This window comes from Anser brachyrhynchus (genome assembly GCF_964034855.1).
Source record: "Anser brachyrhynchus genome assembly, chromosome: 14".
Classification (NCBI taxonomy): domain Eukaryota; kingdom Metazoa; phylum Chordata; class Aves; order Anseriformes; family Anatidae; genus Anser; species Anser brachyrhynchus.
In genome coordinates this window covers 15,599,426-15,622,704 of record NC_137709.1, presented here as the reverse complement: position 1 = coordinate 15,622,704, position 23,279 = coordinate 15,599,426, and the positions used below count along the sequence as shown (strand labels likewise).

Sequence of the window (23,279 nt, the reverse complement as noted above, 5' to 3'; positions counted from 1 at the left end):
GCTAATTAAGGGAATATAAAAGCAAACAGTTCTCAGGCATCACAATGCAGTAAGTATTCTGACTGGCATCAAGTCTTTGCCTAGCATACCCTTTTTCTTGCAACGGCAATGATGCAATTGCAATGTTAGGGCAGTGAAAGAGAACAGAAATATACCATGCTATCTGCAGCTCATCAGCTGGGGCATTCATCATATGGTGCCACATGCATCATAAATTGCCATTTGTAGGAGACTGGCTCACCAACACTTCCCAGAGTTCAATAACCACCTGCATGGGGGGAAGCGTATATGTGGAGATTTCTTTGGGAGCAGATGGCTTTAAGGCAAAGGCCCAGGAAGGCTGCTCAGTCTGGGGTGGCTCTGGAGGACAGAGACTCCTATGAGGAGGGGCAGCTTGCTGAAAAAGCCAGCCAGCGGCTTTGGCAGTGCCAGAAGCACCCAGTGCTCTCCCCAGTGGTGAGGGGCCACCCAGTCCCAACCCTGCTCAGTTCTGTTAATGACCTTTTCCCTGCCTCCTATGCAACACAAATCCAATTAGCCATATTTGCAAACCTTTCTCCAGGCAACTGCACACTATTTAATCCTATACATTTACCTACAGTTCTGAGCCAAATGCTCACGAGCATGACCAAGGGAATAGCTTTTCCACTGCTCACAATTTGCCTACAAGTGCCATTTGAATTAACATTTCTATAATTTATGTGCAGAAGCTGAAGAATATTATTTGAAAGAAAAAATAAAAGATAAGACTTTGAATTCACACAGTGTATTGGCACATAACTCTGATTTCAGCAATGTTCTCCTAAGAGACCTTGTACCTAGTGCTTATAAATATCTCCATACAGAACCAGTAGCATTGTGTCCAGAAGGAATCAAAAGACTTGGTTTCCAGTTGTAGCACAACTCTATCAGTGTTACACATTTTCTTTTCCAACTTAAATTATTCTTTGGTATGTAGCATTCAAACTTTTTTTTTTTTTGAAGCAACATTTGTTGTAAAGGTATATAAAAAAAGTATTTTTACATAGTGTTCAAAGAACAATCACAAATCAGTTTTTAAAGGATATATATATATATATCTTTATATATAAAGGATTTTTTATATATAAAGGATTTTAAAGGATATATATATATATTTCCTTCCCTACATTATTTCATTCTCCTTTTTCTTCTTTGAAGTTTGCAACAGTACAAGCTTTGAACTGGAATGCTCTGATGAACCCCATTTTACAATGGAGGAAAAATTGAGATTTTTCTTTTCCTGTGATGATATTTCTACTGTCATAAAAAATACAGACACTTGAAATGCTGAGCCTGTACTAAAACAGAGTAGTTCACTACACTGTATTTCAGCACTTCGTAAGTATGATGCAAAGAAGCTTTCACTGCCAGCTTGAGGCTAGTTATGGTGATTCATATAATCTTAAATTGTATAAAAATCCTTTGCAAAGGGACAAGTTCAGCTCACCATTCACCTCCTGTCCTAGTCTGACTTCATAGTCGAACACGAACAAATTAAGCTGTAAAATCAGGAATAAGACCCATAATAAGGAGCAGGAAAGATTTATATCCTCTTTAAACTGGTTATCCATGTAGGATTTTGTGCAAGTAGCAGTTACTAAGCTGAGTTCCCTGCTAAATCCTACACTGAAATGAGCTCTTCAAATGCATTTTTTTTTCAGTATATGTAATTTCCCAGATGAAGGCTAAGGGATACAGCTGATGAACTGTCTCACTGGAAGCTTCTTTCCTTTAATTTTTATTAATTTATGTTTTAATAAAAAAGCAGGGAAATTTTGAGAGTTCTTTTTTACATTCCTGGTTGAACAGGCAACTGTTAAACAACCTCTTCTCTTTTGGAAGTCATAGTCTGCATAGAAAAGTCCATTTAGATCAGTTCTGTCCATGTTAAATTTCTCATTCAGCAGTTATTATCTCCTCCTGATTTAAATCACTTTTTTTTCTTTCAGATCACTATATCATAAATCCAAATAACTGAACGCATGCCCCATCTGAAACTTCATTTCATAAGACAGACATGCTGTGGTTACCTCTTTGGTAAAATGAGATTCTACTAATAGCTCAATTCATTTATCCATTTATTTTTATCCTTCCTCTCCCCAGATTGCTAACTTTCTAAACTTTTCTTTTAGTTCAGCTCTCAATGTGTTTTTTTTTTTTTGTTTGGTTGGTTGGTTTTGGATTTTAATATATTTTTCAGATATTCTGGGCATCTTCAAATGTCCACAAATACACAGAAGTTGCTCAGCACTCTTGAAAATCATGCCACAAAAATCACTGGTGCACAACTTAATTTTCCACATGCCCATAACACTTCCTGCAAATGTCCAGGGCTGGACATTAATTTAGCATCTATGATATAATTAAGCTTGAGATCAAACACTTCTCAAAGTGCCACCAATTCTCTTTTTCTTTGTCACATATAAGTGAAACTATTCACAAAAGACAGCCAACCTATGCATCAAGAGGATACTGCTTCAGGGAGCAGACACTTAGATGGTGACAGACAAGTAAACAAAAACAAGCATACAAGAGCAAAACAAATTAAGAAACCTGTCACATAGTTCTTGTATTTATTAACTTTTGAAAGAGTTACATGTTTACAGATATACCTAAAAAATTGGTAAGTCAAGTCAGTCAGTATATATTTTTGTAGGTTCTTTACTCTAATGTCAGGTATAGTACATTTAAGTACAAAAAAACTTCCCTACAAACTAAATTTTTTTGTCTTTAACTCAAGTATCTAAGATGAGCCGAGGGGTTTTCAGGCTTATTATGCCAAGGCTTACAACTTGCTAAGTTGCTTTTATTTATTTTGATTGACTAATCTATAGGGAATTAATTTAAAATATACATTAGGAGGTACCTATCCTCTACAGACAGTTACACAGGCTTGGCACCAATACAGCTGCTGAGTGTTCATGTGGTAAACCTCCATGCTCATCTTCTGTTTGATCCAGGTCAGTGTTTGCAGTTGTAATTTTTAGTGACAGAAGTGACCATAACTGTATCTCTTTCTTCCCTATTTCATACTGCTTTTGTGCATTAGGCTTATCTCTTAAGCCCACAAAGTGCTTGGCTAGCCTGACTGCTGTCACCACCAGTAGCTCTGGATAGCATACAAATGGTGTATGCTTCTGTGCATCTTGTAATGTCTCTATCTCACTCGCAGGCTATGGGCCTGCAAATTTTACCCATTTGCCTGCAAAACTTTCTCTAAGCTTGTGTCCAATATCTTCCCTTCTTTTTCACAGCATATATACTGCCATGCCTTTCCTCTGCCAGATCTCTTCCTTTCAGCCAAATTTCAATATTTCTTTTTCCAATTTTATATTTTCTTCTCCTTATTTAAGAAAATGCATTTCTATCACAAAAGCCAAGTGCAGATCCGGAGACTTGATGAATAGGCCCAACATATAGTCACATGGTTTGTGAGTTGGCCATGTATCCTCAAGCCTCGTTTACCTACAAGGAAACTTGTAGAACAGTGAAATGCTTTGGTTGCTGAAGAACCCTCCTTCAGCCCCTAGTATAAAATCTGCCCCTGCTGCTCCATAATACAATCATATATCAACAGACTCAGATTAGAATTTTCTATTTCCTTTCCTTTTTTATTCAGCTGTAGAGCTCTTCCCTTGAGAAATACCAAATCATCTCCACTTAACTGATTTCTTATGTTGATATTATTGCCAATACAAAAGTAAAACATAATTTGAGAAATGAATTATTAACTGGAATCCAATAATTCACATAAAGCTAAAAAATAACAACTTGATCTATTATCATACAGTTTAGCTATGATAAAAACAAAACAGCATTACTACAGAATGGCATTCAAATGCAACATAATAATTTTCCATTCACTGTTTTTATGCGAATATGAATATAAAAGCATCAGCTGATAGATAAATGAATAATTGGTATCATTACCAGAGCAGACAAATTCCTTTTTCTGAACCTCCGCCACAAGAAAACCCCGCAGGTTGACAGGCGCCAAGCAGAACGTGAACTGCCCGATGGTGCGCCGCTGCCGCAGCCAGTCGGACAGCCAAGCCAGGTGGCAATCACAGTGCAGGAAGTTGGAATGGAGCCGCCTGCAACAGAGGGAAGCACCCCAACGTTACCAACAGTGCTTTAACAGAAGGCACAAAACACAGGAAACAAGTAGAAATCCGTCTGCTCTTCTCTATAGTGTAAGAAAGATCATTGCAGGTTACTGGTTCCAGCTCAGTCAGGTGTCCAATGTCTACTTTGCCATATAATATACAAGAAAATGCCCACATAAAAATTGGAACTATTTTTTTTATAATCATATAATCGTGACCATTCTGGAGAAAAGAACAAACTGAATTTAGTAAGCTTACAAGTAATCACTTTGCCTGTGATTTCATATCAGAAATAACTGCATGAATGAGATAGCTGTGGGTGAATTAAAAGGATGACTTGAATGAACAAGAAGGCCAGGCTGAAAAACAGGATGATAGGTAATTCTTCTGTCTTCCCCTCCTTTTAAAATAAGAAATAATAATTAATCAAAAACAAACCAAAAAGTCCCCAGAGGCTATTGTGACATTGCATGATCTTGTGTTGCCTGTAGAAATTCACCGATGCCCCTTTTAGTGTGGCAGTTTAAGTCAGGTATTCAGGTTCCAGACAGGAACTTTCAACTCCTGATGAGGAAGGGGCCCATGACAGGGTCACGGCACATGGACGTGCATGGCCCTGCGGTTCCCTTCCCAGCCTCACACCTGGCACTGGAGACTTCCAGAAGCCTTGTCACATTTGAAAAAAAAAATAAAAAAAATCTGCCAAATCATGAATGAATCTGGTATTTTTAGTAGCTACCAAACTTTAGGTCAAAACAAAAGCCCAGGACATTAATTATGTCATTGCTTGTAATGAGTCATGCATTTGTACTGTTATAGCAAAGCTGAAATGATAAAACAGATTGAAAATCCTGTCAGAAATGGTTAGACAAAGCATTATTCACTCATATTACAGGCATTATATTAAAAACAATACAGAATTGGTGTGCACAGGATTGAGCCTTGTCCATCTACCAAAGAAATTTGCTATTTGTGATATCTTCATATGGCAAGGCCTCAGCACAGGTCGCCATGGCGTCCGGGCTGACAGGCCCCAGATTTGTGTGGCTGGGGTGGCAGCTGCCGCAGAAGGCCGCAAATCTAGAACTGAGCTTATTCTGTGGAGATGGAAAGCTCTAGACTCCTGGGAGCACTGTGAAATGTAATTGTTTTAGAAGGATGGCTAATTTTTTTTTTTTTTTAGAGATTCTAAAGCTATTTAATTGACACTGCAGTAAGTTAGATTTCTAGTGAAATGCTTTGTTATTATGACTCATTAAGCTGCCTGGAACACTTTGTGTCAAATGAAAGCAAATAAATACGTTTACAAAGAAAGGACAACAAGTATCATCTAGCCAGAGATCATCTAGGCAGTGATGTTGTTCTAACTTGCTCTTAAGCAATTCATTTAAATCCTCAAATTATTATCCCATCCCATCCCAGCAGTCAACAATGACATTCAGTCATCTTCCTTCCGGAACTGAAACCGTGCTCATCCCATGCCGCTCCCTGCATCCCAGGCATGGATATAGGCAGGCAGCAGTAATAAAATTGCAATTTTGCAAAAGGGGAATTTTTCCAGTTCTGTGAGGCTTCCCCCCTTCATTAAATTAATATAACTAGATTCTGTTTTTTTTCCCATTTTAGTAGTGTGAACTGTTACCTCTTCGCCAGCTCATCTGCCTCAGCAGACCCCTACCTTTTCATTCGTTCAATTTTTTTTTGTGCTGGTATTCTAGTCTGCTTTAGAGAGGAGACCATTTAGCCTGTCCAGCTTAACAAGGCAGCTTAATAGAATTTGTTTCTGATAATTATATTAATGAATACAGCCACAAAAAGACTTTTCACAGTACTTTGAAAGCATGATATGCCAACTCTCTATGAGCATGAAAAGCACTGAAGTGATTCACTATATTTTCAGTTTACCCTTAAATAAAAAAAATAATAATAAAAAAATATATTATGCAATTACTGATCTCAGCAGTCACTCACAAGTGCAGAGACAACAGGACACTTACCATTAAGCAAATAAGTATGAGGGACATGTTTTAACATAAATAAAGCTGTTTCAAGAAAGGAAAGCAGATCAATGAAAACTAATTCCTGTCACTTCCAATCAAGGTTAAAAGATCAATGAAACTCAGCACCAGAAAAGACAGTTAAATAAAGAAGGTTACCACAGAAGGGCTGATTCTTTTAAAGAATTCTTAAAGTGCTTCAAATCTTACTAGCACTTCCACCCGCTAGAGGTCATGTTCAAGTTGAATGTGCTTTTTATTTTTCCTTCTCTGTTCTTCTTAAACAAGCAGATTGTTTTGAGAGCCATGACGAAAAAGCTATTTATCCACAGAGCCAACACAGCAGAGGCAGCTGCAGCACAGGCAGCCCCAAATGTCTCGCTAATGGATCTCGATAGTGTGTAAAGAGGGAAAACACTGTCCACACAGTGCTGAGCCTCAGCTAGGTGGGAAAAGGAGCTCAACCCTGCTTGAGTAACATTCAGACTAGGGATTCCCTACAAGACCTTCTAAAAGCATGTCTAAACGTGAAGCTTTCTGAGAAGGTAGACAAACTGATGATCATTTTTAATGAAAACTGTGGAGTCACCAAACTGTAATGAACGTTACTGATTATCCGTTTGACCTGAATTTGCATCAACAACCAATAAATTAAATAGTAGATGTTATTCAGCCACTGTGCCTCAGAGAGCTTTCTCCGTTCATGAAAACTTTTCACTGAGGTTGGTTATTAATGCAAGTGTAACAGGTTAACGTGAAATAAAGCCCAGAGAGGAAACAGAATTCTCTAGAATACTAGAGAAAGTGTTACAGTATCACCCGAAAAATATCTTCATATAGGTATTTTACATGGGTAAACAAAAGCTCGTCAGTTTTACGTCTGCTCAGATCTATGCTAGCTCTTCCGGTATTACTATCCATTTCAACAAAACGTGGTTAAATCTAAACATTATTAGCATAACTCTGAACAGAAGATATTCAGAAAGTACTAATATGTAGCTATCCAAACTTGCTTTATTAATAATTATAATTAATAAATTATTATTTGTGAGAAATGATAAGATGATTCAGGGAGAGAGAAAGAATTTTAAATATGAAGAAGCTGAAGAAATTAGGAAATACTATTTGACTCCATTGTTTATCTTATATTAATTGCTATTTTGATGACTTTTCTGCCTCTGTTGAAACAGATGGAAGAAAGTACAGAAAGGAGGGAAATAATAAAACATTTTACTGCATTTCCACCTGCCTATGTAGGTTTTTTAATCCTTATATTGCACTGCTAAAGACGGTACTACATGTTATTTGGTAATCTTTGGAGACTGAAACATGCCACTTAATATTGATGAAACTACCTTTACAGAACATAAGGTGAATGAATACAAATGCAAGTTTGTAAAGGTGCCCTTTTAGCCACAGACCCTAAATTAAATTTTCAGAAAATCCTTTTAGAGTCAGTCAGCATTCATGTCCTATAAAATGTGGCTCTCAGAATTCGATATAAAAGCTTCCCTTTATAAATCCTATTTATGACTTCCTTCCTTTTTATTTTTTATTTTTATTTTTTATTTTTTTAAAATTTTCTTCCCTTAATTACAGCAGAGGGGGATTAGTCAGTGTAAGCCTCTAGGGAGCTATATACAAAGCCATCTCCGAAATTAAACTAAAAGAAAAATGGCAGAATGCATCGAGCTCTGGTAACAGACAAGACTGATTGATCTGAAGAGGCCAAGCAAATTTTCTGGACTACTGTGGCTGAATGAGAAAAAGCAAAACTCCAGGAACTGTAACCCTACCTTTAGCTCCTTTATCCATTCTCTTTTAAAAGAAAAACATCTAGTTTTCATTTAATTTGTTACATTGAGATTTATGAATGTCACCATTTAATCAAGAAAGTAAATATAAATCAGTGGTTATCTTACATAGACTGACACGAGTAAGGGGCATTTTCTTCAGTTCAGCTAATTTACCTAATATGATTTTACATGTATATATGCAGTATCCCTGCCTCATTTTATATTTTGGCATGAAAAAAAATAAAGCAGGCTGGTTACTATTTCCCTTTCTTTGCTTGTAAGAGTAAATATATCTTGGTTGGTTTCAGATTTTGGAAGACAAAACAGAGACTTTCTTTACACATGACTTGTTCTGAAGCTGTATATATCCTAAAGGAAATGATGGGAATATTTTATATAAAGAAAATCCTTTTGGTAGGCTATGGCTAAACTCCAAAGATGCACAGTCTAATTTCATGGTCTTTGTATTTTGTTCTATTAAAGCCAATCAGAGCTTTTCCAATGGAATGATGTCCAGCTGTAGAAAAATTGATTTGATATAAGAGAAGTTTTTATTAAAAACAAAAAAAAGTATCAGAAACAGTGAGATTTTGTTTCAGAATGCACCTGAAAAGAAACTTTTTTCAAGTTCTTTCAAAAATTTTCTTGTTTCAGAAATTACTATTTAAATTTGAAAAGAAGAAATAGGATTTAAACACAGGATATTAACACAATTAAGCAATTTGATCCATCTGATCAGTTTTCACAGTTTTGATGATGTTCCAGCTTGGAACACATTTTTACACTACAGATTTTCCCTTGGGAAAAGAAAAAAAAAAATCCAGTTTCACTTCCCGGTGAATTCAAAATACTGATAAAAAACAAATCTTACTTAACCCTGAGTAGATTGGCGAACTTGCCGTCAAGGCCCTGAGGGCATTAAGAGGCCCACAAGGCCCTGCCTGGCCACACTGGGGATCCTCTCATGCCCTCCCCAGCCATGCCACAGCCTAGGGCCCCATTTTGGCCAGCCTGGGGCTGCACCAGGGCCCTTGCCTCAGCCCACCCTGCCCAGCCATGGGCCTGGTTTGAGCTTGTGCCCAGCCACAGGGTGATGGCCTGGCCTGGCCTAGCCTCAGCCCGGCCCTGTCCCTGAGGTGGTTGGGGCTGCCCCACTGAGGCGTCCCCTTGGGATGGCCCAGCCTGCCCGGCCTACCCCAGCTCTCACAGGGTCAGGTTTGTTCAGCGAACTTGCTCCTCAAAAGTACACTGAATTGCTCAAATCTAGAAAGGACTGAAATAAGATTATCACAAGATGACAAAAATTCGAAGAGTTGGCATACCCCCATTATTACGATATTCAAAGATAATACTCACAGAGTCCTGATCTTTGGCATATGATTGAAACTGGTAACAGGAATGCGGGTGATGTTGTTATTGTTGAGAGTACTGTTAGAAAAAAAAAAAAAGAGAGAGAAAAGAATAACAGCAATCAATTATTTACATTTCTTCACCAACACCATTTACAGAAACAAGCTGCTTCAACTCTTATAATAAATCTGCCAGGCTGCCAGCAGTAACACATGCTGACCAGTATCTAAGACAATTTGTGACATGTCAGGAAAGATATTTTCAGGGCAAATAACAAATAGCTGCATAAAAACAGAGGAGAGTTACTGTTTACCATGTCCAACTACCAAGGAGCGCGAGAAATGAATTTTTACCCACTATGAAAAAAGATCCAGACTTATTGGTTAAGCTGCCACTTTGCTTGAAAACGTGGTGCAACTTGAGTGGAGAAACATCAGACTTGTATACTACAAAATGAAAGCTTTGGACTCAAAGTACTCTCTGACTCCAGATGAGAGCTGTTGACTCCCACAGGCTTGTTAACACAGCCAGCTCAAACAGACTTTTTGAAAACACACAGACGGATGGATTCTATTTCTTTGGTTTCCTTATGAAAAAAATGTCTGGGTAGTGGGATGGACCATAATAAAGTATGTCATGACCCAGGCATGTAAGGATTTCTGCTACTCTATCAAAGCAGAACTTAAGGAGAAAGAGCTTAAAAAAAAAGTGATCTCAGCTGCTGGTAGGAACAGCCCCCCCTCCTCTTAATGCTTCTTATGAAAAATGAACTGACTAGATTATCATCAGCTGTGTGTGCTGCTCCCATTTATGTAGCTCCTAATTATATCAATGACTCTCTAGCAAATTAGGAGCTATAAAGTTGATCAAGATGGCACAGGAAATGGAAAGCACTCCAACAGGGCGTAATTGCCATGCTCAGAGTGCTCCAAATCTGTAAATACAGTAGCCCAATTTGTCATGAGAACTGATCGGGCTGATGGTGGACTCCCTCCCTGTCCTGGCATGGCACTCCTGCTGCTGACTGCAGCTGCCTATTTAAAATATGTGGCGCCCATAGCACTGCTGCACTGAGCAAACCCTGCTTTACAGAAGAGGCACAGCACTCTACAGGACCACGCTGGTAGAAGACAGTCTTTCCGTGTCTGTGTATGAGGTGAAGAAAGTATCTGCTGAAGGCACATTACCCTTCCCTGAACTCTTTAGTTTCGATGTTACACATTTTCAAAGGACATTTAGTCGAAAACACTTGAAATGTTTTACAGAAGGTAACTAGCCTTTCTGGTCATCTACGAATCTCAAAACATTTTACAGTTCTGCCTAAAAATCACTTGGCAAAACCATCATCTACAACAGTAGCGGATTAAAGTTAAATTAGATTATATCATACTACCTTTGCTACTACCTGATTACCTTAATGATGCAAGACCAAAGTCTTCTGTCAACAGTCAGCCAAAACAACCATGTACAACAGAATTTTAAAAAGTGAACAAAACCTCTTATAAGGGCACGTTTCTGTACACATCAACACACCCACAGCTCAGTAGGTATATTTATTTGATATTTGTATCACATGCATGCATGTCTGGAAGTTCAAATGGGACTCACAAATCGATTTTCTAATTGCACCAGTATTTTTTTCTGCAAACATACCAATGTAATTCACCCCCTGCCTCAGTTACCTGCTACATAAATAGGAGCTATGCACCTGGTCAGAAGATTTTAGGTACACTGATAAACAGCAGCTGTGTGTAAAGTCAGCTCACAAAAATTAAATCACATACATATAGCTGATGTCTGAATAGGTCACACAGAGCACTACAGGATTCAATGGAAGCCAAAGGAATTCAAAGGAGACTTTCTATTAATTTCAGAAGGGTGCAGGTTGGATTCAGGCAGAACAGGATACGGCAGCAAGCTTCCCTCTGCGCTGAGGGTAGAGAACATATCCCTGTCCTCCAGTGCACTTCTTCATCTGTATGTGGAAAGGTCAGCCTTTACTGTGTTTTGATGAATTAAAAATATTTTTACATTTCTTAAAATATTTCTGTTTAATAGACAAAATGTTATTCTAATCACACAGTATTTCTACTTGCAAAATATGAGATGATGGCAGCTTAGCTTTTGCTCCCAGCAAACAAAAGCTTCCTGTAATTCATTAACAAATAAATAACCCTCCTTCTAAGAATCCTATGTCCAAGCTGAATTAATATATTACTTAAACAAAAATTTCAGGGATAACTCTAACAGGTAACTATGACACAGGTGACTTAGTAATATATTATTTCATTGATATTTAAATGTTAACCATAATTAAGGCAATAAAACATCTATGATAACAGCAATTATTTCTGGACAAAGAAGGCCAAATGCTGCAAAGGGCACTAATTGGCAGTGAGCTGCCTGCATACAGCCCGGTTGTAGCTGAAGCAATTTAACCCTGATGCTCTGTGTGCAACATGCACAGCTCCAGTGCAGGGAGAGCTCTTTAGTTTTTGAATAGTGACATTTCAGGTAGAGGACCGCCCTAGAAGCACTTTGCAAAGCTTTCTGTTACGCACATGAAGCAATCCCAGCAATGATTTTTAAGGGTATGAGTCCTGACGGGGGAAGGCACAAAACACAATAGCATTTTTAACATGTGAAAGTAAGAATAAATTCTGCTCCAGTCACTCCCTGGCAGCTGCAATGCCCTGTTCTCCTTTCTATCCCTCTACGATTCAAATCCATTGAAAAAGATGTACAAACATCAGGAAGCTGTGAGAAACAGAAAACTTGCAGAATCTCCGGACTCCTTCAATGTCGTATGGGAGAAACTTGTCTGCTGCTGAGTTCTCCCCAGCCTTACGCCTTCCAACTCTTCCAGAGCCCTGGCCCTTGAAAAAGCACTACATTTAGAAGTCCTCTCCCTGTAAACTATTCACATCCAAAATGTTGAATCAGGAAATCGAGGTTATAGACAATATTATTTATGCCAGCAAACTTCCCACCTTGGGCCATGATCCTTGTAAGATCTTGCAAGCTAAGCAGAAGCAGACTGCAGCAGTCCTAAGGATCCTCAAAGGACTACTTGGAAGAAGCATAACGTGGGATCAGCAACCTTCGAGGTGGTACATCCTCCACCAGTATGAACTGTCACGGTCCTACTGACTTCAATTTACAACCCCAGAGGAACTGCTCTACTTCTCTGCCAGTAGCCCAAACTGGCTAGAAGCACGCATGGTGCCTCATTCTTCCATTTGAAGAAAAATGCTGATTTATAGCCCCGACTTATCAGATTTTTGTAAAGGAAAAAATGTTCACTCTGCAATCCTGCCATAACTTGGAAACAATTATTTGCCTCCTTCCTCAAAGTTATTGTGCAAATTTAACTGCATACAGTTGCATTTGTTCTCTTCTGCCTTGCTCCAAATTCACCACTGCAGTTCACTGACAGAGTTGTTAATTCTACACTAAATGTAATTAAATTAAAATCATTAACCTGCAGAAATCACTCTCGTGTATGGTTTATTATTATTATTATTTTTTGCTTTTAAATAATATTTATGCATTAGTTTTTACTCCTTCACACTCTTGAACAGAAATACAGGTGTTCAGGTCTACATTAGAGAAAAAAATGTAATCCTAATACTAGAAGAAATCACACAGTTTTTATGGAAGATACTTTGGGGAAAAAAAAAGGAATGGATCTAAATTTTGAATCCCACTAATTATACGAGTACTATATTTAAAAAGTTCAGGAAGTGTAAGCATCCCTTCATGTTCCTTGGAGTAATTCAAAGAAGCTGTCAGATCAATAGTTAAACACTCTCAATTCTTTAAATTACAGAGTACATGGAGATTTTGTTTCTCTTACTTGGAATTAAATTAGTGATATAATTAAGAGCATATAATGAATATCAGAATGACTTCTGACTTATTCATCTGGAATAATAATACTTTCATTACAATACATCTACCCGCTCTGTTCCAGTTAAACACTAGAAAAGGATCTTCTGGCAATGATGTCAGAAAAAAGTTAAACAACATAACAGAATTATCTGAAATATTAACTATTTGATTTCTTCAATTAGTACTTCGGTAAGTACAATGTAAGTTAGCAACTGTCTTAACGTTTTCCAGTCACATTTCATGTGGGAAAACACGTAGGAGGGTTGTTTGTTTTTGTTAAGTACATAACACTGACGACAGTAAAAATACCTACTACATCCCAAACTAAAATAAATAAATAAATAAATTTTATCACGGGCAAAAGGTAAAACCACTATATGAATATCCATTTTCCTAAGTAGAAGACATATTTGTAATGGACATACTTCATGGGCTGTACATCAGTACAATACCTACAGTGATGATTCTTGTTTACAGTCTGAATGGATTCAGGTTAAAAGAGATGGGGAAAACCTGTCGTTTTAGGGCACAGCTAAAGACATCCTATATTTTTTGACTGTAACAGGGACTGAATTTATTTCACATTCCATTTCTGCAGCTGATTAGCACAAACAGCTAATTAAATTGAGAAATTATATGGTAGATTAAATTTCTGATTAACACTTTCGTCCAAGCCTTAATAGGCATCTTCCACCATTACCAGAGGTCTGCTGTGCTGGCCATGCAGGTTTTTGATATGCACCAGGCTTTTTTTGTGTCACATTTTGCAGCATTTGCAAAATTTTCAGCCACAAATATTGAGACCCACACACATTCATACCCATCAGAGAAAGAAAATCTGAATGTACACAAAAAAATAAGCATACAAACAAGTTTAACATTGTGCTATATACCGTCAACTACTGGTAAGTAAAAGGCAAGAGATCTGAAAAAGAGCCAGATATATTTTTGGTTTTGAGTGTCTTCTACCCTTAGAAACTGGAGATTCTTTAGAGGCTTCTAAAATACATCATTTAATAGCAGGAATCCTGCAAACATTTCATTTGGCAGCACATACTTCAGTGTGTCTTTGGACTTCACTCTAAGTTAACAACGTTTATGTCTTTTTTTTTTTTTTCTCCTGCTCAAAATTCTCTCAACACGCTGCAGAAAGAACAAGGTGCTGAGTTCCCTCATGGTGTGATAAACCCGTATTTTGAAAGTGAGACTTTGAAATGCGCGGCCTTAGCGTGCAGCAGAGAAGCGAAGCAGCGCGGCTGCTTGGGAACAGCCATCTCAGGCCCTGCAGCGCCGGTAGCGCTAACAAGTCTAACATTTCCTTCTGTCTCCTTCAATTACACCGCTGCTTTATCACAGTATGCTCATTGGCTGTATATGTAATCCGTGTGTTGTGTGTCCATAACACCATGTAATTGGGCATAATGCAAGATTATTATCTATGTGCATGCAATGGATAGCTACAAATGGTGTATCTGCAGGCTGGTAACATTCCCTAGAGTGAATTGCTGTTATAATCTCCGATTACTGCTTCTCCCCTAACTGCCATGGTTTCCCTGTTTCCTATCCCCAGTGCAACTATACATTCAGTAAATGAGACTGGAAAATTTATTAGGACTTAACCAAGGCATCTCCAAGCATAATTAAACCTCTCATGTAAATAGTTTTCTTGAGAATGTTACTTCTGTTTGAAAGTGGGTGAATTGATGCAAAAATCCCCTCTGAGCAGCTCACCCCAGATGGCCAGTGGAGCTAGAAGGGAGCCCAGCAGCCTGGCTGTGACAAAAGGACAACTTCTCAGAGCCCAGAGCCTTGGGGTGGGGGGGGGGTGGGTTGAGAGCTGGACCAGCATGGCGCTAGGTGCTCCCGCCAGGGGTGGGACAGGAGATGACAACTGTAGACCCCTTCCAGCCCTGAAGCACCACCTAATATGACTAACAGCATGGGCAGCGTACCAGTTCCAAAGACTGATTCTAAAGCTATTTTTAGTAATAAAACCAAGACTTGATTAATGTTTATACTTAACTTAGAGATTGTAGAGAGGAAGGAGCTGTATTTTCAACAGCTGTAAAGTGCTATTTTTCACACAGGTCGGAGAGAATTTGCATTAAATTAAATATTTACTACTTCGTATGGCCTCTGATGAAAAAGCAAAACGGCTTTGGCACTCACTCGATCCCTCAGCACTGAGCAGTTGTCCTCACCCTTGACTTTCAAGGCATCCACGATTTGCTCTTTTTAGGCAAGGTGCAAAACCTGACCAGATCTCTGAATTCTGGTGAGTCCTGAGTCCCTCTTTTACTCAATCCTCTGATCTCCCCACGGCCTGTTTAAATTAAAGCCCACAACTACCGTGCGGGCATGTAATGAAAGCAACTGATGCTGCACTGATGAATCCATTACTCTCAACTGTTAGAAAACATAATGATCTCACAAGGGGCCTTATTCACTGACATACAGCAGTAGAGCTCTGATCTGACACCTCAAATTAGCAGCAAAAGCAATAACAGCTGGGATTTTGTCTCAATATTTGTACCCAGCTCTGAAACGAGTTGGTGCTATGCAAGTGTTATTTTTAAACACAATGTTATCCCAGGCAAATAATCTTCTAAATAGTCTCCAGGTGACATGTAAGATCCACAGAAATAAATAAAAATAACTAGTTGCCAATTTGTGGTTTCTGTTCTAGTATTAGTCTTTGCTGATATGCTCACAAATGTTTTCATCACCGCAACATGAGAGGCTCTAGCATCATTAGCCTGGGAAGCTGATGTCAGACATCTGACGAGTCTCGAGGATACAGAGAAAATAAAATGTTCTTTTTAGAAACGTATGAAAAAATAAAATAAATAAGCTTACTACGGAATTACAGACAAAACAGCCAGAAACATTTACTGCTACAACTCCCTGATTCTTCCCATTCTATGACTGATTTTAATTTGCATTTAACTTTCAGATTTTAGCTATTTGAGCTTATTATAAAGGCCAGATGTTTGAGGCATATCGTTTTGTTTTTTTCCCTTGAAGGAATGATATTACTTCTAAACACATCAGGCTTTGGGGCAATTGGGTTGTTGTAATAGGAAGTTCTTTTTCTTTCCTTTTTTTTTAAAAAAAATCCTGTTGCACCCCAAGCAATGAACCTCCCTCTGTCCTCCCCAGAGACTTGGCTGTGCCTTGGCTGGAGTCTCTGGGACTGGCAATGTCAGGAACCACGGTTACGAGCAGAGGAGAAGGAAAGACAGGGCTGCAGCTGAACAACTGGTGGGCAAACTGTCTGGGTAAGGAGCCTGGGACCAGGAATCAGTGTGAATGGATAAAAGAAGCGAGAAACAAATCATCTGGGTCTGTACAATTAAAGATCCTATTGCTGTACAAATACAACTGGGAGCAAAATTGAGGATTCTCGTAACTGATGTCTGGTCACTAATGCTGAAACCTCTCTCATATTATTTTAAGTTCTGCATTTGTGTTGCATGTGCACACATCATTATGCTGGAATTTACTCGCTTACACCAACAAGCAAATTAATAAAATGTGCTAAAACAAGATAAAGTAGAAAACACAATAATAGAATAGAATAAGGTAAAATAAGCTGAGCTAAACCACAATAAGTTAAAGTGAAATATAACAAAGGTTATATAGAGGATAACTGTACACTGTTCATTTGATTGTGGACTTTGCTAGGTGTCAAGTCAAGAACTGTCACTCACATGGTCTTACATGAGACGTCTTCCCACTTCCCCTTAATGAGGTCTCTCTTTCTATAAATAGGACATATCCATTTTCCCAAATAATCAAATCACCTCTATTAGCTGTACAAAATGCAGATACCAGTTGAATCTTCTGTTTCCATCTAATTTCCATGCCTGGTGAGGGTTAAAAAAGCTTTTCAAAGAAATTTCAATCAGCTTTTCAATCTTTTACAAGATCTTATAATTCTAGGCAGAAAATACATATTCAGTAGGGTCTGAATGGAAATTTAGTTACAAAAACATCAAGACAAAATCAAAAGAACATGGGTCAAAATTCCTCTGCAACTGTTTTATTTTAAAATTAAGGATACTCCAATGGGCTGTTTTTCTAAAGTCAAAAATGGCATAAGAAGTACTGCCTTTACTTATTTTCAAACCAAAAACATTTTCTCAAGTGTTTGCCCAAAGCCTACACATTTTTTGCTACACCATATTGGGAATGACTGCTGTGGCTCTAAGCCCCAATTACATCTACATTTTTTTTTATAAGTATTTGGACTCAGAGAATAAAAAAATATTTATGCAAACACTGAGTAAATGTTCTACAGCATCAGGGTGGTTTTGGTTTCCACAACTGATGTTACTGCCTAGAACCATGGGAAACAAGTACAACTATTATAATACTGAGATCAGTGACCACTGAAGTCAGTGCAAATACTGCTGCTGATTTTAACAGGCAGTGAATATAGTTCCTGCAGTCTGCTTGTTTAGGCACAGATTTTCAATGGAGGCAGAGGGATCAAAAATATAATTGTGTTCAATTTCAACTCAATTTTACAACTGAGAATTTGCAGATTCATTTGAAAGTCCCTTGTTTGGTGAATTAGTATACTTAAAATAATATTAGAAATACGTCTTTAATATAATTCATTTGTTAAATAGATACACTTTTTTGGGTTATATAGAGATCTCTTTTAGTAAATATGGATCTCACTGCTACACAACTGGCTGCTTCTCAGATACTATAGTTCATAGATTCTGTGTCAAAATCGATGGAAACTGGATTGGGTTTTCTATGCATACAGAGGTTTGAAAGCCCACTGGAGTGTATTTATGGAAAGGATGAAAAAGAATCAACAAAGCAGAATTTGATGCATCAGCACTTTAGCAAAATAAAATGGATTTTGTAGCTTCCTGCCTGAACAGTTTCTTCTGTTTAGTCCTTTCTGATGCTAGAGCAGCCTTGTAGACATAGTCTAATTCAAACTAACACTGTTCAACCCTATAATTTGAAAGGAGCAAGCAACTTCTGCCATTTGCTCAGGATGAAGTGCCTTTCATGATGCAGATTTCCAAGACCAAGGTAAAAGGTTTCAGCATTGAGCCAGCTGAGTGCTGTGGTTTCCTTTCAGGACCTCCACCAAAATAAATTCTAAATAAACTTATTAAATTTGAATTGGAAGGGAACAGTATCATTCTTCAAAACTGTGTTTTAACTGAAATTAAATAAAGAACTTATGAACTACTATCATTAACATATCATTTTCATGCTTTATGACATACCCAGACCCGAAAACACATTCCAAGTGATGCACCTAAGTTGGCTGTCTTTTCAGACGCAGAGAAAATGACAAAAAATAAGAATAACAAAATAAAAAGGGACTTCTATATTCATTGAAAGGGGCTATGTTACAACATTGGATGAAGTGGCACTCACCCTGTGCCAGCCTGGTGTCAGTTCATCGACTGCCGCAATGCGACACAGCCTGCAGGACTGCGGATTCCTGCAAGTCCCATGGTGACCACTAGGACCAAAGGAGGGACGAGCTGGCAAACTCAGGTGTGCAGCATGGCAGCTGCTGGGGAGGCAGACACATAACAATAATCAGAAACGGCAGCAGTTTAGCCACTGTCTGGGTGTCAGTGCAAAAGGCTTTACAAAAGCCTTTTAGAAAGCAGGCGACTGGAATATGTGGAGCGTGGGCTGCCAGAACCCCTTGTTTCTGTTTCCCTCCAATGGCAAACCTAACAGGTCCTGCAGGCAAAATTACACCCATCATTCCCCTTGCCAGAGCAGCCCCCTTAATTTCAGAAGCCCAGCACCTTGGCTGCCCCTCAGTTCCCAATACCATTGGGATTCCCACTGGGAGTGCAGCAGGAGGAGATTTTTAATAGCACTGGTAACATGGCAAAGGGCATGGCACAGTAAGGATCTGTAAAGGCAATCTCCACTTTGGACAGCAGACAGAAGAAGAAAAGAAGCAAACCTTGTAAAGAGGGAAGTTGCACTTCTGTTACCAAAAACCCCTCCCCAAAACACAAGAGATGCAGACAAATATTTGCAAAATAATTTTAGATCCTAACAATACGTAATGCCCCTACTTGCAATTCATACATGTTCTAAGTTAAGATTAATGCACAGTCTAATATAAATCCGCATGAATGATAGGGAACGTGTGATATACACATTCTGTGAACTTAGACCGGCATGTATGAGCATTTTTCAGGAAAAATTACCTTTTATAGAAAAAAGAAATATTTTGAAAAAAATAAAGCCAACACATAGTTCCTAGACAAGGGCAATTATGTGTTTCTTGCTGAAGCTGGAAAGGGATCTGCTTTCCATCAGGAATTAAACATCAAGTTTTCTTTTAGTAATACATTAGGCAGCGCTTGCGTGGATCGCACAGGAAAATAGTCAATATGTTTAAAAACACCTGCCTTTCCCATTTTTAGTTTTCTCCCAAACACCACCTGCCCATGAGAAGCAGCGATACCTACTTATATTCATGCATGCGTATGCAATAAAGCTAAAAAATCATAACCATTTGAATATCAAATACTCACAGTGTTTCATTTGTGTTCAGTCCAGAGTGAAAACACGCCAGATAAAATATATACGAAGAAAAATTTGAAGTGCTCACAATTTGTTCAGGAATATTCTACAAGCGCAAGAAACAGCTACATAAAAGGAGTCAATTGTTCTCCATATTTGACTGTTCACCTGTAATATCTGTACCCCTAGCAAATAAAATAACTGCCATTGCGGATGGTCTGTCCTAACTGCTTCAGCCTAAGTATTAGCTGAAGCACCTCACCTGCTTTCTAACGCCCTAGCCGTGGACGGGAAGACAGGGTGTCTCGCAGATGAAATGGACCCAACCCTTTTAAGACATCGCTGAAATTGCCCAAGGAGCCAGTCAGAAGCTCGGGTGTGCGGAGCGGACTACCCCCTCCCAGAGCCCGCCCAGCCTACAGCCTCCTCTTGCACCAACGGGGGCTTCTCAACGGCCTTCAGGCGTCGTCGCAGAGATGCTGCAATGCGGCAATTTATCGATCGCAGTAGCCAAGTCCAAAGCTGAAAGCCACAAACAAGATCTGCCTTCCCACCCTCCTTTTTCCCTAGACCACCACCAAAAAAGCACTCTTGGTGACACACACAATCTAAGATTCTAATGGCAAAAGAGGCGAAAACAAATCTAAATTACCAATCTGGTGAACAAAGACCTTGTTCAGTGCATGCTCTTATATCCCTTCGTCGCGGCCATCAACCTGTCTTCCACAACGTTCTCTTGTTTTACCCTCAAGCAAATCCCCATCTCAGCCTGTCTGGCATTTGCAAGCCACAGATATCTCCCACCCGCTAGCACCATGAAGACGAGGTATATGTGCAATTTTTTAAAAATTACTGGCAGTAGTGTTCTTTATTTCTTTCAGTGGCTTTATTTGCCCACTTCATTTGATGCTCTTTCAAGCTGTTTTCTGTGATATCTCTAACATACTCAAGAGCAACATGCTATATTACAACAAAGGTTTCGGGATAACCAAACATACAACGTTTTAAAATATCTTGCTACTAAGGATCTGCAGATGACCACAGCATGGCCAGCCATCATCCGTGCATACTGAAACAAAGCCTTCAGCCTATTCACCCCAAAACAGAAACTCAAGAAATACAATTCAGCTTTAAAAGCATCAGACCAGTTAACATGAAATCGCTTCACTTATGATAACAAAATTAACATAGAAATTGTGATTATTTGACTTCAAATTACTTTAAAATCATTTCACATTTCTATGCTTAATGCAGCTCTTAAATTTTCTTGTTTGTTAAACAGAACTGGATATGCTATGTAAAGAAAGGGTAATTTACGTTAATCATATACCTTTCTTTTTAAACTCTTCATAATTATTTTTCATGTATTTCATCATAACATAAAGGTCTAATTAAAACATATGTTCTTTTAACATGTCTATGTTAGGCACCCAAAATATGTTCTTGTATTTTATGCATAACCTTGTGAATAGCAGAAAAAATACACTATTGGATTTTAGATAAGAAGCTTCTACGTATGCATTTGCTTACGTATAAATGTAATTATCTACTTCATTTTCAAGCCAAATATCTACATCATACTGTTTTGATTTCAAATTTATCACAGATACAATATTATTGTCCAAGCTAAAAATGTTGGAAAATACTAATAATAGTACCCTGATCCCAGCAACTACAGATCAAGGTTAAATATCTGACACACAAGGTTAAATATCTGATTGTGGCACACCAACACTTCTTGTACACAGAGCTCTCATGGCAATTGTAACCTCTATTTCCAAAGAAACCAGGCGTTTGAGCTCTCTCTTCTGTAAGGATTGACTACAGCTCCGAGCCTCTCTGTTGTTCTACCAGCACAACGGAGAAGCGAATGCAGCCTCTGAAAAAGGCAGACTATTGATACGCCTATAGACCACAAACAATACCTTAAACTGCATGCAGAGAAAAAGCGACAATCTTTATATGCTTTGAATTTTTGTTTTAAATTGGCATTGTGGTGATTGACCCCAGAGTCAGCAGCAGTTGCTGCATTCACTGCCAGCTTTGGACTTGGTGTCACAGAAGGGCTGAGGACATCCTGGTGTATTGGGTGTTGATAACACCAAAGCCTTGGCCACATGGGCATGCAGCCTCCTCTCCCAACCAAAAAAGACCTTATTAATGCCAGTGGGATTACATCCAGCTTGTCTGGGGAGTCACACAAACAGCGAATTGTGAATCATGGCATAAAGTGACTACTCATCTACTTTGAACGTATTACTTCCCCTCATAACTCCATCATCAGCTCAACTTCATCTGCAAGGAGCTTTATTCCCATCTCAGCCTTCAGCTTAGCTTTTGGATAAGGTGTTCAGCTGTATGTCTGCATTAAATATACAGCTGAGTGTCCCCAGGATCAAGTCATTCACATTCATTTGACTTTCAACAGGCAAAATGCTTGTTCTACATCTTCTATATTACTGACGAAGAAACTATATTAGTCAAAGGGGAGGTAGGGCAGGTCACAAGATGAGCAGAGCATACAAATGAAACAATTAATACCATGGAAAAAAGGTTTGCCAGAAATCCCTGTGTCTCAGGGATTTTTGACTTCGGAGTCTCTCAGCGCAGTGATTGCAGCACCAGTAAAGGACTTACACTATGCGAGCTGTAAACCTGGGCTTTCTCAAAAAGCACATTGGTCAGTGATTCATGAAACTAATAATTCTAACCTGGCGCTGCTCTTATCTTGATAAGTTCTGCAGCCTGCAAGGCTCCAGGCTATTCTTAAAGGAAAAAAAAAAAAAACCTCCAACCTAATGGGAGCAGGAAAGGAAAATGAGCACAGCATTCAAATACTGCATATGTTCCAGGAGAGAAAAAGACATTTTCTCAATATATAATATAATATGGCACCCACACTGAGGACTGATAGAAATGTTCATCAATTTGCTGGGACATGTCTGGAACACTGCAGGATTAGAAAAATCACTGATCAATGAATTTATGCAAATATATTCCCCCCCATAAAGAGAGAGTTACATTACATCTGTAACAGGCATCACTGATTTTCAGAGGGCCTCAATTGCCTGCTCTTATTTTATCTCAGCTGGTCTTTGATATAAAGCCTGTCACCATGGTGCCATCTGGATAGTGTTCCTTTCACCATGCTGTACTTCCAACCTCACGTTTTGTAATAAGTTGTAGAACAGAGGTTATCTCAGATTTCATTTCCATATCTTGAGCAGTGATGCCACATCTCCCACGGAAATATATCAGCAAATAAAAACATTTCTTATCAAGCAACTGTGTGAGTACCCCATCTTTCCTCTGTCTATTCATGCTAACTATTTATCTCATTTCACCAGGGTCCATTGGGGTGCAGTAGCTCTCTAAAAAGTTCTCCAGAAAAAAGCCTTTCTGTAGTTAATCTCATCGCCAACTGATTTATATAACAGAAAACTTAAAAGAGTAACAGCAGTATTCAGGAGCATTTCTCATTCCCTTAAAGATCGACAATGATACAGGAACCAGGAAAAATGGGAAGGATGTAAACTACTGGACAGTTGAGTGAGGAATGGAGTAAAGAAAAAAAGAAAATTATCATTTGT

General features: G+C 38.6%; 1 protein-coding gene across 12 annotated transcripts in view; it reads right to left on the bottom strand.

The window, feature by feature from the left end:
- Positions 1 to 23,279, bottom strand: part of SLIT3 (slit guidance ligand 3) — a 512,565-nt gene that overhangs the window by 194,920 nt on the left and 294,366 nt on the right. For all 12 annotated transcript variants that reach the window (XM_080555212.1, XM_080555205.1, XM_080555208.1 and 9 more), the window contains 2 exons: positions 9,277 to 9,348; positions 3,952 to 4,115 (listed from right to left, as the gene is read on the bottom strand). In XM_080555212.1, coding sequence (XP_080411338.1) covers positions 3,952 to 4,115; positions 9,277 to 9,348 — 236 coding nt within the window. The remainder of the gene's footprint in view (positions 1 to 3,951; positions 4,116 to 9,276; positions 9,349 to 23,279) is intronic.